General features: G+C 43.6%; 1 protein-coding gene across 2 annotated transcripts in view; it reads left to right on the top strand.

Annotated features, from left to right (window-relative positions):
• LOC123377618 (synaptotagmin-like protein 4) overlaps positions 1–13,261 on the top strand; it is a 63,209-nt gene that overhangs the window by 36,604 nt on the left and 13,344 nt on the right. For both annotated transcript variants that reach the window (XM_045030730.1, XM_045030731.1), the window contains exons 8-15: positions 732–830; positions 2,763–2,854; positions 3,625–3,726; positions 5,584–5,753; positions 7,865–7,967; positions 9,988–10,149; positions 11,013–11,091; positions 12,115–12,214. In XM_045030730.1, coding sequence (XP_044886665.1) covers positions 732–830; positions 2,763–2,854; positions 3,625–3,726; positions 5,584–5,753; positions 7,865–7,967; positions 9,988–10,149; positions 11,013–11,091; positions 12,115–12,214 — 907 coding nt within the window. The remainder of the gene's footprint in view (positions 1–731; positions 831–2,762; positions 2,855–3,624; positions 3,727–5,583; positions 5,754–7,864; positions 7,968–9,987; positions 10,150–11,012; positions 11,092–12,114; positions 12,215–13,261) is intronic.

The following is a 13,261-nucleotide window of genomic DNA, read 5'->3' as shown; positions in this document are numbered from 1 at the left end:
AATCCCCAAATGGCCCCCTCAAGGATTGAACTCACAACCCTGGGTTGTACTTGCAATACTGGAGCTGTTTTTCTTAAAATGTGGGCTGTCTTCCTATGGCCAGTGACAGAAGTGGAAGGCTCCGAGTTTCATACGCAGTCCCCCTAGCCACATTCTACTTTTATCACGGCCTAGAACAGTACCAAGTTAGGATCTAGTTAAAAACATTTTCTTTAAACTTCCCCTACCCTTATTTTCAAGTCTTGCTGCCATGTCATGACTTGTTCCCTGTTTCTCCTGACATAGAAATACTGAGTTGCAATTTCAGTGAATAGAACTGTGTTCGATGTAGGTACCAGGCAGTTTTTCAAAGATATAATTAAATTTATTTGTCTACATGTTATCACAGGAATGATCCTGCCAGGTGTTGTGTGGGAAGCTTTGTGCCTGTGATGGTCTATTTTGGTGACTAGATTAATCCTTTAATTGTTTGCCTTTTCCATGATGGAAATACATTTTTGTTTTGGGGGAGATTTTTCAAAGGCCCAAATGGCTGTTAGATGCCAGCCTCCCACTGAAAGTTAGGTGCCTAAACTGCCACATGTGCTTTTTAATCTCCTCCTTTATTTAATCCAGTTAGTGTCCTAATTATTTAATTAACACGCCAACAGTGAGACCCACATGCCCTGGATCTATTGTTTCTTTTTATTCATTTGCTTATTTTGGTGCTTTGGTTCTTAATTTTATTCCAGAAGACGACGAGGATCAATCGCCTGTTGCCATGGCTCTGGCACGAGCGAATAGCGCTAATCTAGCCAAGAGCATGGTGAACATTTACACAACCAGTGAGAGTGAGTAATGTCTGTCTTTCCTCTTTGTTTTACGTTTTCATAAGCTCACACTTTATGGCCTGGATCTTGCAGCCATTGGGTTCTTGTACGGGGACTAAGCAAAGAATGTTTCATCATCAAATTAGAAAGCTGATTCACACCCCGCAAACCTCTAACCAAGTTGATGTTCATCTTTGGCTTGTCATACGTTTCCCTAGGTGAAACCCTGGGAGAGCTTCAGTGAGTTGGTGAAAAGGCTGTGCGTTGGCAGTTCAATCAGTGGCATAATGGGGGTGGGACTATGGCAGAATACAGATCTGCTGGCTGCAGTCCCTGTGTTGTGGGAGGCTGAAAGAGGTGATGCTGCAGCAGGTCCCTCCTACACACTGCACAGCTCAGTTATTTGGCCTTTGCACAGGGGACCAGGATTTCAGCCTCTATTTTAAGATTGCTATGAAGTTTTGTTCAGAGCCAGAAGCTCTGAAGGTAGCAAAACCAACTATGTAGAGTTATTTTAATGTAATTTGTTTGCAAAATAATAAACCTGGAAGGAGGGTTGGAATCAGCAGCTTATTGTGTTCCAGTTTAGAGGTGAAAATGACTTGTAGGTTTCCATAGTGCTGAGAGAGTGCTTCGGCACTTTGATCGTTGTAGCTTGGTAGGATGTATTGGCCTTCACGACTGATACGTTTTGTGTGTGTGTAATCTTAAAATCAAGCCCATTGTTTTGGAAAGGGGTTAGTCATTGGAAAGAAGTTTAAACAAGGATCAAATAGGTTTTATTTAACTTGGCTGTTTAAATGCCTAGCCCTCTTTTTAACATGGTACACTTTCAAAACTTTTTTATTTATTTATTTATTTATTTTTTGTTAATGCAACAGGCTCTTTTTTCCCTGCCCCCCATCACCGTTTGTTTAATTTTGAAGTTTAGCTCCTCCCCCCTGAGACGTTGCCATATGTTCTGGAAAACCAGCTAGTCAGCGCCAATGCGGTAACTGATTTTTGTTTGTTTGTTTTTGTTTTGTTTTAATGTTAATAAGAATCGGTGCAAACCAGGTGTTTGAAGACTGACCAAAATCTCAGGGCCAAGTTCTGCTCCTAGTTACACCGGTGTAAAGCAGGAGGAACTGAGTAAATTCAGTGGAGTTTCCCTGATTTATACTGGTGTGACTGAACTCGTCGTTAGATGTCCGTGACCAGCATCGCTCTTCTGAACAATAATTAAGGAGTGAGATGCCTTTTCCCCCCCATATCTCATGCAGCCTCAAGATCAAATTAGATGATGATGATAATGAATTTGATAACTTATGATCTGATTCAAGGCCCACTGAAATCTGTGGGATTCTTCCCCTGGACTTGAGTGGGCTTTGTATCAGGTACCTACATAACTACAAAGAGAAAGTTGGATTCAAAATAAGCATCTGCCTGACTTTATCAGAAGTATTGGAAGGAGAGCATATACAACTCCTAAATTCTAGGCACAAACACTTAGTGATTTTTTGCAGACAGTGAATACTGCATGCAATACACTGAGATGAAAATATCAGAAATGTTTGTTTGTGTTTACATTCTATCCTAAATTAACAAGGAGATAAACTGTTGTTCAGACTGAAGACAGTGAGTGACACAATTCTTTAGGTTATTATTCAAATTAAATTAGCCGCTAGAGGGAGTTGACATATTCCGACAAATATAATGAAAACCCATTGAAAATAGTTCAGAAAAGTTAGCTAAAAAGTATCCAGGGATACAATTCAACTTATAGGGCTAAATTCAGATGTGAAGTAAGTGGGTAGAACTTCAGTGACTTTCCAACATCATTTCCCTAGGTCAACCCAAGCCCTATGTACAGTACATGCCACAGTTAATGGAAACTTGGGTCTGTCTTCATTATGTTTTCCTGCCTCAGCCCATAGGACAATTTGTTGCCTTTTTTCCCCTTTGTGCCTACAGCGTACAATAAGCCGCAAATGATAACTCACCAACTTCTTGAGCCCGAACGAACCAAAGAGCTGAGCAGATCCACCCCTGTCCTTCTGTCTGAGGTAGGGGTCTGCGTGTAGCCCAAACTCCTCCAACTTTAACATGAATCACATCCACTGAGAACCTTCATCTCAGTAAAATACATGGTTACAAATGCTCTTTTAAAGTGTTGATTAAACCACAAACTCTGGAGATGACCTCTTGGAGCACTCGCAGGTCCAGCCTTACAGGTGGGCAACCGCCCAGGGCGCTGTGGTCAAGGAGCAGGGCAGGCCTGGGGTGTGAGGCCGCAGAAGGGAGCTTGGGGCAATGGGGTGGGGAAGTTAGCGAGTGCCGGGTGGGGAGCCTGTGGAGGCAGTGAGGACCGGGGGAGTAGGGTGGGGAGGCAGTGAGGACTGAGGGGGAGGCAGTGGGGCCCTGGGGTGCCAAAATACAAGTTTGCTCAGGGTGCCATTTTCCCTAAAGCCGGCCCTGAATAATTCTAAACTATGCCTTAGGTTTGGGAAGTTGAATCAAAAATCCTTTTGAACAGAAATAGTCCTGAAGGATACCCAGGACTTCTCTCCTTGGTCATTCTCCCCCAAGCTGTAACATTGTGGTGATCCCTTCAGCAAGGGAGATTGCATGCAGCTCCATTGGTTGTCAATTAATGATCTTTCAGTCGGTCCGAAGGAATATCCCTGAGGAGACTCCCTGCATTACATTCCTTTTAAACCTTCTTCTAACCTGCATCTGTCTCTAATGGGAATCTGCTGAGCTATTGGTTTTTCTGCGTAGTGCTTCAGAGCGCTCGGACCACAGTGTTTAAAGATGCTTGTTACTTTCTGCGCAGACGGAATCGGACACTGCTTCAGAAATCAGCTTCCAGTTTAACAGACACAAAAAGACTCCTAGCATTGGCAGCCACTCCTCTGACATGGCATCAGTCTCCTCGGTAGGTACTTAATGGGCTCGTCGTGCTAAAAAGAGGTTTGCAGTAGGATGCAGTGACGCTGCATTTAGTTCTGGTGCTATGGCACCTGGAGTCTCCCATTATTTCTGGGCATTTGTTACTGTGAGGCGGAGGATTGCTGTAATGATTGTATTTTCTTTTTATTATTTGTTATAGTTTGTGTTTAGAGGCCCCATCCAAGATCAAGGTCTCATTATGCTAGGTGTTATGCAAACACAGAATAAGAAAAAAAACTCTGCTCCAAGCTATTTACAGTCTAAATAGAGAAAACTAACCATGCAGTGAGAAAGGAAGGCTTATTACCCTGGTTTTATGGCTGGAGAACTGAGGCACAGATTAAGTGACTTGCTCACGGACACACAGGACATATGTGACTGAGCTGGGAACCAAACTCAGATTTCCTGAGTCCCAGTCCAGTGCTCCAACAGTAAGACCATCTTTCCATTGCCAACAAATTGGAGGGAGTTCAGAGAAGCACAACAAAAATGGGACTGAGGGAAGATTACATGATCTAAATATGTTTAGCTAGGTGAAGAGAGGAGTATGGGGAAGGTATGTTGGGTGGGGATTTTTAAAGACTGCCCTAGTGAGTTCAGGAACTTATGTGTCTAACTCACTAAGGTGCTTTAGAAAATCCAATTCTAAACTCTCTGCTGGGGTAAGCCAGTACAGCACCTTATTAGGGCAGTGAATTTGACTCCCAAAACTGAGAGGAAATATTTAGGGGATTCCTGAGGGGTAATGGAATGAAGTCAAGAAGGGAGAAAGGGGAGGCTGAATAGCAGGGAAAACTCCCTATAAATGGGAATGAAATATTGCCCAGGGGATGTTGTGAAGGTTAATGACTTGCTTTGTATCCTGCAATGCCATCAACATATGCCTTCAATGAATCAAAGTAATTGGTGTAATGGAACTTACTCTTTGCTTGTTTGTTATTTCTGCCTAATCACCTGCTCCTATTGAAGGCAATGGGATGGGCTGTTTTTTTTTAAAATGGAGGCCCAGTGCCAGTGAGCATTTGCACAGCTGTGTTTGAGTGCAGAAGACTCTGTAGGTGTCTAGCTATCCATTTCTCTGTGCAGATGCACAATTTGTACGTGCAGTCCTGGCAACCAGGCACACAAAGGAATGTATCTCACAGAACATCAGGTCCTCAGGGCAGGGGTTTGTCTGCCTCTTTTTTTTGTACAGCACCATGCACATTGAGAGTGCTCCAACAATATAGTAACAATGGGGCTAATCCTGAGGTTCTTGCTCAGTTTTTCATCAGTCCTTACTCAGGTGGGGCATTCCCTGGCATCAGTGGGAATCAACCTGAATAAAAACTGCATAACAGTTGAGTAAGGAGCTTTGGGATTTGCCCCGATAATTATAGATTTATATGTAATGAGTTCTGGTAGTCTCAACTTATTTCTGTTCTGAAAAATCCAGTGGTGATATTGGGTTAGAGTAACAGACAGCTGTCCTGATATGTGTGCTGGGGTAAAATGGCTCATTCACTCTACTGTGGCCAGGCAACCCAGCTACCCAATTCTCAGAGCGCTTTGAGATCTCGGGATGAGAAAAATTCTGTGTCATTTGGTGAATTTAGACATCCAGTATTTCCAAAGCACAGTCCTGAAAGAGTATTCCCATCTGCACTCCACAAGGGATTGATCCCACCGCCCTTAATCACATGAATTGGGCCAGTGTTATGTTGGTACCCATGAGCCAGCTAAGATCAAGTGCAGAGTTTTTTGCAGAGTGTTTTGCTGTGAATGTACTTTAATTGTTGCTTTTTCCCAGCATAACAAGGCTACCTGCCTTACTAACACTAACCTCACTCTTCTGCCCGGACAGGTAAGTGGTAGCGTTCTCAGCGTCTACAGTGGTGATTTTGGGAGCGTGGATGCACAAGGGACTGTTCAGTTTGCTCTGGATTATGATGAGAAAAACCGAGAATTCCAGATTTATGTTTCCCAATGCAAGGACCTGGCTGTGGTGGATGAGAAGAAAGGCAGATCTGACCCGTGAGTGAGGCTTATTTGTTTTGGTTTTATTTAGAAATTGTCTGATCGCTTGCCCTAGGGGATTCTTGCTTTACCTGTTCAATACATTTCTAAACAGCAAACATTAGTTTCCTCCCTCCCTCTTCCAGATTTCTCTTGTTGGCTTGGCAGTACTGCTTTACTGGCTTCCAGCCTTGCACTAACTGGAATCAATAAGGGATTTGCCACTGACTTAAATTTGAATGGGATTTTGAAACTTCAGGCCCTGGTCATGACAGGGGCTGAGCACCTGGAAATCATATTGAAGACAATAGGGGATGTGGGTGCCAATGTTCCCTCTAATTTTTTTACATACATATTCAGAATGAATTTTATTATGTGCACCGATATGGCAGTGATGTGTGGTGGGGGTGGGGCTGAAGGGTTTGGAGTGTGGGAAGGGGCTTAGGGCTGGGGAAGAGGATCGAGGTGCGGCGTAGGGTGAGGGCTCTGGCTGGGAGTGCGGGCTCTGGGGTGGGGTCAGGGGTAAGGGGTTTGGGGTGCAGGCTGCCCCAGGCCTGTGGCGGGGAGAGAGGACTCCCCTGAGCCCTCTCTCACCACAGCAGCTCTGAGTCAGGGACTGGGGGCAAGGCGCCTCTCCCCATCTGCTTGATAGCCTGCTGTGCAGCCGCGCAGCTTGGAGAGAACTTAGATGGGTGCATGATACTGCTCATGCGCAGACACTTGTTTGTTTTGATTCCTAGAGACCTTTGACATGTAGTGGCAAAACCACCATCACAACATTGTAAACACACATTTGTGGATGTCCATGGTTCTCCATCATGTGAAGCTGAAAAGGATAACCTCCCTTTTAGCTTTGTAGGAGCGTCAGTGGAATGTCTTCTAGATTCTACAGCATAGGACAAAACCCACAATAACAATTGGAGGCAAGGGGGAAATTTTTAAGAAACACTTTTGGTGCGATGCACAAGTAATACTCTGCTGTAGCAAATTTTGAACCCAGAAATGTGTACGTTCCTTCTGGTGTACAGGTGCCCCATACACTGAAAGGAAATCTATCTATCTGCATATGTGGCCCCATCACCGTAGTATCTGAATAACTTGCAAACATTAATACATTTTCCTGTGAGGCGGGGAGAATTATAATCTCCATTTCACTGATGGGGAGCTGGAGCACAGAGATGGAATGACTTCACCAGGAGTTTGAAGCAGAGCTGGGAATTGAACCCAGGTTTGTTAATCCAGTACCCTATCCATGTGATCATCCTCTGTCGCCCAAGCAATAACACACAAATTTCCCCCACGTCTGTGTGCCATAATCCTGACCTGGAGGTGATTACTTCTGAGAGTGAAAGGGTAGTTCCTTTCTCAGGCAAATTCCAAACACTGTATTGGCATGGCAAGCTAGACAGGCATTGCCAAAGCACAAAACGTTCAGAAGACCTCCCATCCCTCACCTTGGGCCTGCTGCAGATCAATACAGATAATAGAGCATTTGTCCAGGATAAAATTTAACAGTATGTTTGGGGTATATTCTCCTGTTTCCATTTTGTGCCTTATCAATCCTTGGCCTCTCTGTGGAGAATACCTAAAAAAGAGCACTTGGGTCCTAATTGTAATGGTGGTGGTTCTGATGTAGATGCTTCTCAACTAGCAATTGGATGGTTTCAGACAGTGGTAGCTTCTGATTACCACCAACACAGTTTGGACTCAAACATGACAGGCTCAGTCTCCTTGGGACATCCCATCTCTCCTCCTCTCTTATTTCACCCTTGCACAATGTCACTGATCTCGCACGTACAGATATCTTATGGTATGACAGCTGATCCGTTACCCCATTTACTGTTACAGAAAATGGTCTCTAGTGCTTTCTAAATCATTACCAGTTTTACATATTGGCTGGAGAGCCACCTGCTTCTGGTTTCTGTAGAGTTCATCCATCTCCACTGAACGATTTATAATTTCACGCAGAAGCCAAGTGAATATTCTAACAGGTTTCTTAGTTTTGTTTCCAGATTGTCAACTCTAGGTCTTTTGTTAGCATAAATTCCATGTAACTGTTCAGAAATCTCCCATGTTTGTTGGAGCCTGGCAGTGGGGAATGTTACTCAGCTGGAGTTCTCTCTTTCCAGGTATGTCAAAACTTACCTGCTCCCAGACAAAGCTAGAATGGGCAAGAGAAAAACCTCAGTGAAGAAGAGAACAGTGAATCCCATTTACAACGAAGTGTTAAGAGTAAGAACATTTTTTGAAAAGAGCTTTATTGTAGCACACCTGGAACTTGCTAGCAATACTCAGGGCTAATCCTTAGAAGTGCTGAGTACTTGCAAGCCCCTGTTGACTTTACTCAGAATTGTGGGTACTCCTAACTGCTTTGGATCTGGCCTCAAGCTTGGTGTCCCCTGCAATGTCACCCAGCCTTCCTCTTCCATGACTGAGAAGATAGCCCAGCCACCATGCTCAGTCATGCTTTGACCTCTAGGGTGAGGCTGCCAGCAAGGATACTATATTGGGTTTTGTGATGTGGCTAGATAAACTAGAAGGAGCTGGGCCTATACAGCTCACAAAAGCAACATTGGATAAAACTCTGTGTGCATTCTGGTGACCGTTAGTCCTTTATAAATGGTAACTACTGAAGTGTCACATCCCCTCTTATGAGGTGAGTAATTATTATTAAACCCTCATGGACTGAGGAAATTAAGTTTGGTTAAGTGACTTGACCAAGACCACCGAGTGAGACCTGTCAAAACCGTGATGAGTACTCAGGTCATTAGCTGTCAGGCTTGTGTGACCACTAGCCCAGGCTATCAAACAGCCTCTCCTCATGTCACCTAATCATTTCCCTGCTATTGCAGGAGCCTCAGGCACTGATGCATCTCGGTCCTTCCTATTCTCTGCCTGTGGCACATAATAGACTAGTCTCGTGTGGACTATAACATTTTGGTCTCATTTCAGTTGTTGGGTTTTGTGTGGGGTGCTGGGGGGTGCTGTTGGCCTCTGATATACAGGAAAGCAGACTAGATGATCTGTTGGTTCCCTTCTGCCCTTAACACTGGCAGCTTAGCAAAGGACCCTGCTCATGTGTAGGTCCTGGCTTGGAGGAAGCTTGTGCTAGTGACTCTAGTGCCATCAGTAATGTGTTGGGGTGCCACTGTTCCCACTGCATAAATAGGTCTGGGGTCCTCCAAAATATCAAGGGACTTATGCATGAGGGTTTTACAGACCCCAAAGCCTGGGGAGGAGCTGGGTGGGGAAGGAGAAGGGGTGGCTTGCGGATAACTGCAGATCTTTTGAAAAAATCAGTGGCTGGTATCCTGCCCTGTTTGGGTTGCACTTTCAAGGCTCTTTGCAAGAACGAGAGGCTACAAATTTACTTTAAACAAATGCAAAAAAAGTGGAGATTAGCTAAAACCTTTCCTTAATCCCCAAAATCAGAGATTTGAGATGTTGCCAACCCTCATGACTTTATCATGAGTCTTATGATAATTTGGTGGGTTTCTTAAAGCCACAGCTACTGGAGGCCTGTGATAACATGAGAATCTCTGCTTTCTCTTAAAGGCAAAAAACTCTAGTGTTCCTGGTAGGAACACTAGAAGGAACATTTGAAAATGTAAATCATAAAGGTTGTAAAAGCAGAGGGCCAATAAAAAGACCCCAATATGTATTCTCTCTACAAATCTCATGGCTTTTAAAGCTAATCTTATGTTTATTGGGAGGGTTGACTGTTTAGGATTGGCAATACTGGGGACTAGAAGAGGGAGTTTTAATGAGTTTTGAGAGCTCTATGACAAGCTGTGCCCGAGCTATTTATTTCCTCTATCCTGCACTGGCTACCATTCATAACATGGGAATATGCAGCATTCACCACTATGATCTTACTGATGAGAGCTTGAAGGATTAATTAAAATTAAAAAATCCTTTTTAATAATTCTTATAAAAACAGAAGTCGTTGTTTCCCTGCTCCCAGAAAAAGGCATTAGCAATATCTGAATGGAGTATGAAGCAGCACAAAGCTAGGCTGACACGAGATTTATAATTTTCCAAAGAAGGGGGGACCCAATCCTTCGAAATAAGCACTGAGCTGGTTTCTTTTTTGGTTTGTTTTCTATAGGTTTGTTCTTTTTTGGGCTGAACTGAGACAGGTTATTACTTTGTGTTTGCAATGATGAAAAATTAGGTCTATCTTAAAATTATATTTAACCTTCAGACAAAAGCAAAATATTTTGAACAGTCCAACCCTCTTTTTCTCCTCTAGTATAGAATAGAGAAAATGGTATTGCTGATCCAAAAATTAAATCTTTCCGTGTGGCACAATGATCCACTGGGACGTAACAGCTTCTTGGGAGAGATAGAAATAGACCTAGCCAGCTGGGATTGGAGCAACAAGAAACTCAACTGGTACATGCTGAAGCCACGGGTAAGTATGTCTCAGCTGGTATCCTACTAAATTTGTTAATTTTGCTTGAGAGTTTCTGATCTTCAACATTTTGATAAAATATTCTGAAGTCGATATCTTAAGTAACAGCTTGACAAAATGGCACAGCGCCAATGAAAGGACACAGCTCTCCACCTGGAAATGGGGCCTTTGGGGCTGGAGTGGGGCATCAGTTGCAAAGTTACTGTTACTGCCCAATATAAACCTGGGATCTGTTAGTGCTTCATCTGATCTCTAACTGCCACAGTAGAATGAGAGCAGAGAGGCAAGACCCAAACCACATGGCAATTTCTACGTCAAAGGCAACAGTTTACATTGCACCTGGAAATCAATCGGAAAGCGGTCCAGGCAAAGCAAAAAGTGTCATACTATTTCTGTTTTCTTCACATGCTGCATGGAGGAGAAGGTTATTAGAACATCTCGATGCCACAGCCTCCTTCCTCATATAACTAGGCATTGCAACACACCCTGACAGTCAGATAACTTGGGTATCGAGTGACGATTGACTTGTTGGTGCCTCCATGTTGAGATGCCCAGTTTGAGATCCCTTTCAAGAGGCCTGATTTTCAGAAAGTAATGAGCACCTTCCCTCTGAAAAATCAAGCCCCTTGAATGTGTCTCAAGCTGGATTCATAAAATCACTGAGGCTTTGCTTCCTCACTTTATCTGTCAGAACCCAAAGGCCCCAAACTGGTTTGGGAAGAGCCCTCCCCTGAGAACAGACTGCCCCAGGCATGAATACCTAGGACAATCTGTATGAATATCCCTACTGATCTTAAATGCTGCCGTGTATTTTGTGGTAATACAAGCGCATGGTTAGCCTATCCTGGATCTTTCTTTTTCAGAGCCTTTCTGCTATTAATGGTGTGGATCATCGAGGCGTGATGAATCTGTCTATTAAATATGTCCCACCAGGAAGCTTAGGTAAATATATATTTAATACGGTAAGAAGAATTATTGCCTGTGCCTAGAGGGCATGCAGCTTGCAACCCAGTCTATTTAAGGCCTCATTAAAGGATAATCTCATTAACACAAGAGATGGTCTTTGTGATTTGCATGAATGAAGAACCACAGGTTGTGTATGGTTTGTGCTTTAATCAACTCTTTGCTGTTCATTGCTCAGCTCTGGGTTAGACAGGAGCTTGGTCTCACTCAGTGCACTTTGCCCACTGTTTTAAGACAGCAGTGCTGGCAAGTTCTGAATGGAGCCCTGTTTAGACTTCCTCCAGCATGGGGGCTGGTAGCTGCAACATGGGGTGTTATAGAGGGAAAGGGGATGGAAATCCTTCTGTGAACTGTGATAGTCTTGTGTGGAGATGAACTCCCAGGACAGGGGCACTTGCAGACTGAAACATTGGGCAGTGGCTCTGTAACAAAAGGAAACATTCATTAGCCAGGGGACTACAGTCTGCCTGGACCTCAAAGGAAATCTTTCTCTGAAGGGGGAAGAGAGGGTGTGGGTAGGCACTAGGACAACAGCATATTTAGGATGAAATGAGCAGAAAAGAGGATAGCAAAAGAGTACATGGGTATGTTCTATCTCCCCTCAATAATGCAGATCAGGCATCTACTCTCTTCCATGCTGCAGAGACGTTTTCAGTCCTGCCAGTGCCTCTGAGCACATACTGTCTCCACCTCCCAAGCTGCTACACAGCCAGACTGTCCTGATAAAATGATTCTTCTGGGGGTATAGCACCTTCTGTTGGCCCGTGAGAGGAAGTGCTGTGTCTTGTGTCTCTTAGTAGGAGCATTTCACTGGGACAAACAAGCTGATAAGCAGCTGCACACCAGCACAACTGGTATCTAGCCGCTCTGTGTTGTGGGAAGTAGGGGGCAGAGTTGGGCCCTCGATCCACCCCTTCACACTTTAGTGAAGGAAGCTGCTCCTCTGCTTGCTGACTGCTATTAGAACTTGATTGAAAACCGTTCTATTTTCTGAAATGGCAGGTCCAAAGAATCCTTCATCTGGGGAAGTTCATATCTGGGTCAAAGACAGCAAGGACCTCCCACAGTTGCGCCCTTCTGGAGTTGACTCCTTTGTGAAATGGTAATTGTATGAGCTTTTTCCTATATACATAAGTGAGGAAGATCTTAGTTTAGATGCAGGGTTCACATACACACCTTCCTGGAGACATATTTTTGGAGCTGTGTTTCCTCTAATGGTCATACCTAGCAGTGCATCTCTGGACTATAAATAGCCGCACACTATCTCATGTGCAGTGCTCTGTTCTCTATGATCATCTGGAGTGAATTGCCTTTTGTTGTTCACCATAGGGCAAATCCAGAAGCCCTTACTCTGGGAAAATTCCCATTGAAATCAATGGGAGTTTTGCCTACGTGAGGATTGAGTAAAAATGGAGGAAGGACCTCAGGGTCTGACCTTGTGCGTTCAGGTGAAATTGAGAATTGTGTATCAAAGGACATGTGCACGCACATGGCACGTGGCACAGGTAGGTAAGGGAGGCTTGTCTTTGTATGCTCCTTTTTGTGTGAAAGATTGATATACCTAAGCTGCGTGGCTGCACCTCTCTAATCATCACATAAGTACAGAACCATAGTTTCAGTCTTGGTTTCAGCAAAACCTGTTCTAGTTTATAAAGGCAGCTGAGATGAGTGAAGTGGGTGTCTTTTTTTTGTTTTGTTTTGTTGTTTTGGTTTGTTTTTTTGTTGTTTGTTGTTGTTGTTTTGTGTTTTCAGGGGGTCGTGTTGGATAGTCAACTGAACATTAAGGGACTATGGGGCAAATATTTGAGCTGATGTGGATTGGAGTGCTGCCAAAACAATTTTAAATGTTTTCTATAGAGCCCTAGCTCCCAAATAAAAGTGATTACACGGAACTTTACCTTGCTTTTTTCTTACTGAAAGATTTTTAGCCTACTTGTTGGGGAGACAAATGTGAGCAAATGAATGTTAAAATCCCAAACAAGATGAGAAATAGAAGAAAATCAAATATATTATTATTTAAATTTCATGAATTTAAGTCCAATGTCACCATTTTTTTTAGCTTAAATAATGACTTTGGAATGGTTGAAGGTAGCACTGCTGGAATGGTAAGGATATCATCCCCAAAGGGGGGTTACAGTTGAGGAAAGGG

The sequence above is a fragment of the Mauremys mutica genome, chromosome 9 (assembly GCF_020497125.1).
Source record: "Mauremys mutica isolate MM-2020 ecotype Southern chromosome 9, ASM2049712v1, whole genome shotgun sequence".
Classification (NCBI taxonomy): Eukaryota; Metazoa; Chordata; order Testudines; family Geoemydidae; genus Mauremys; species Mauremys mutica.
The sequence above is the reverse complement of the archived record's forward strand: the minus strand, read 5'-3'. Positions and strand labels throughout refer to the sequence as shown.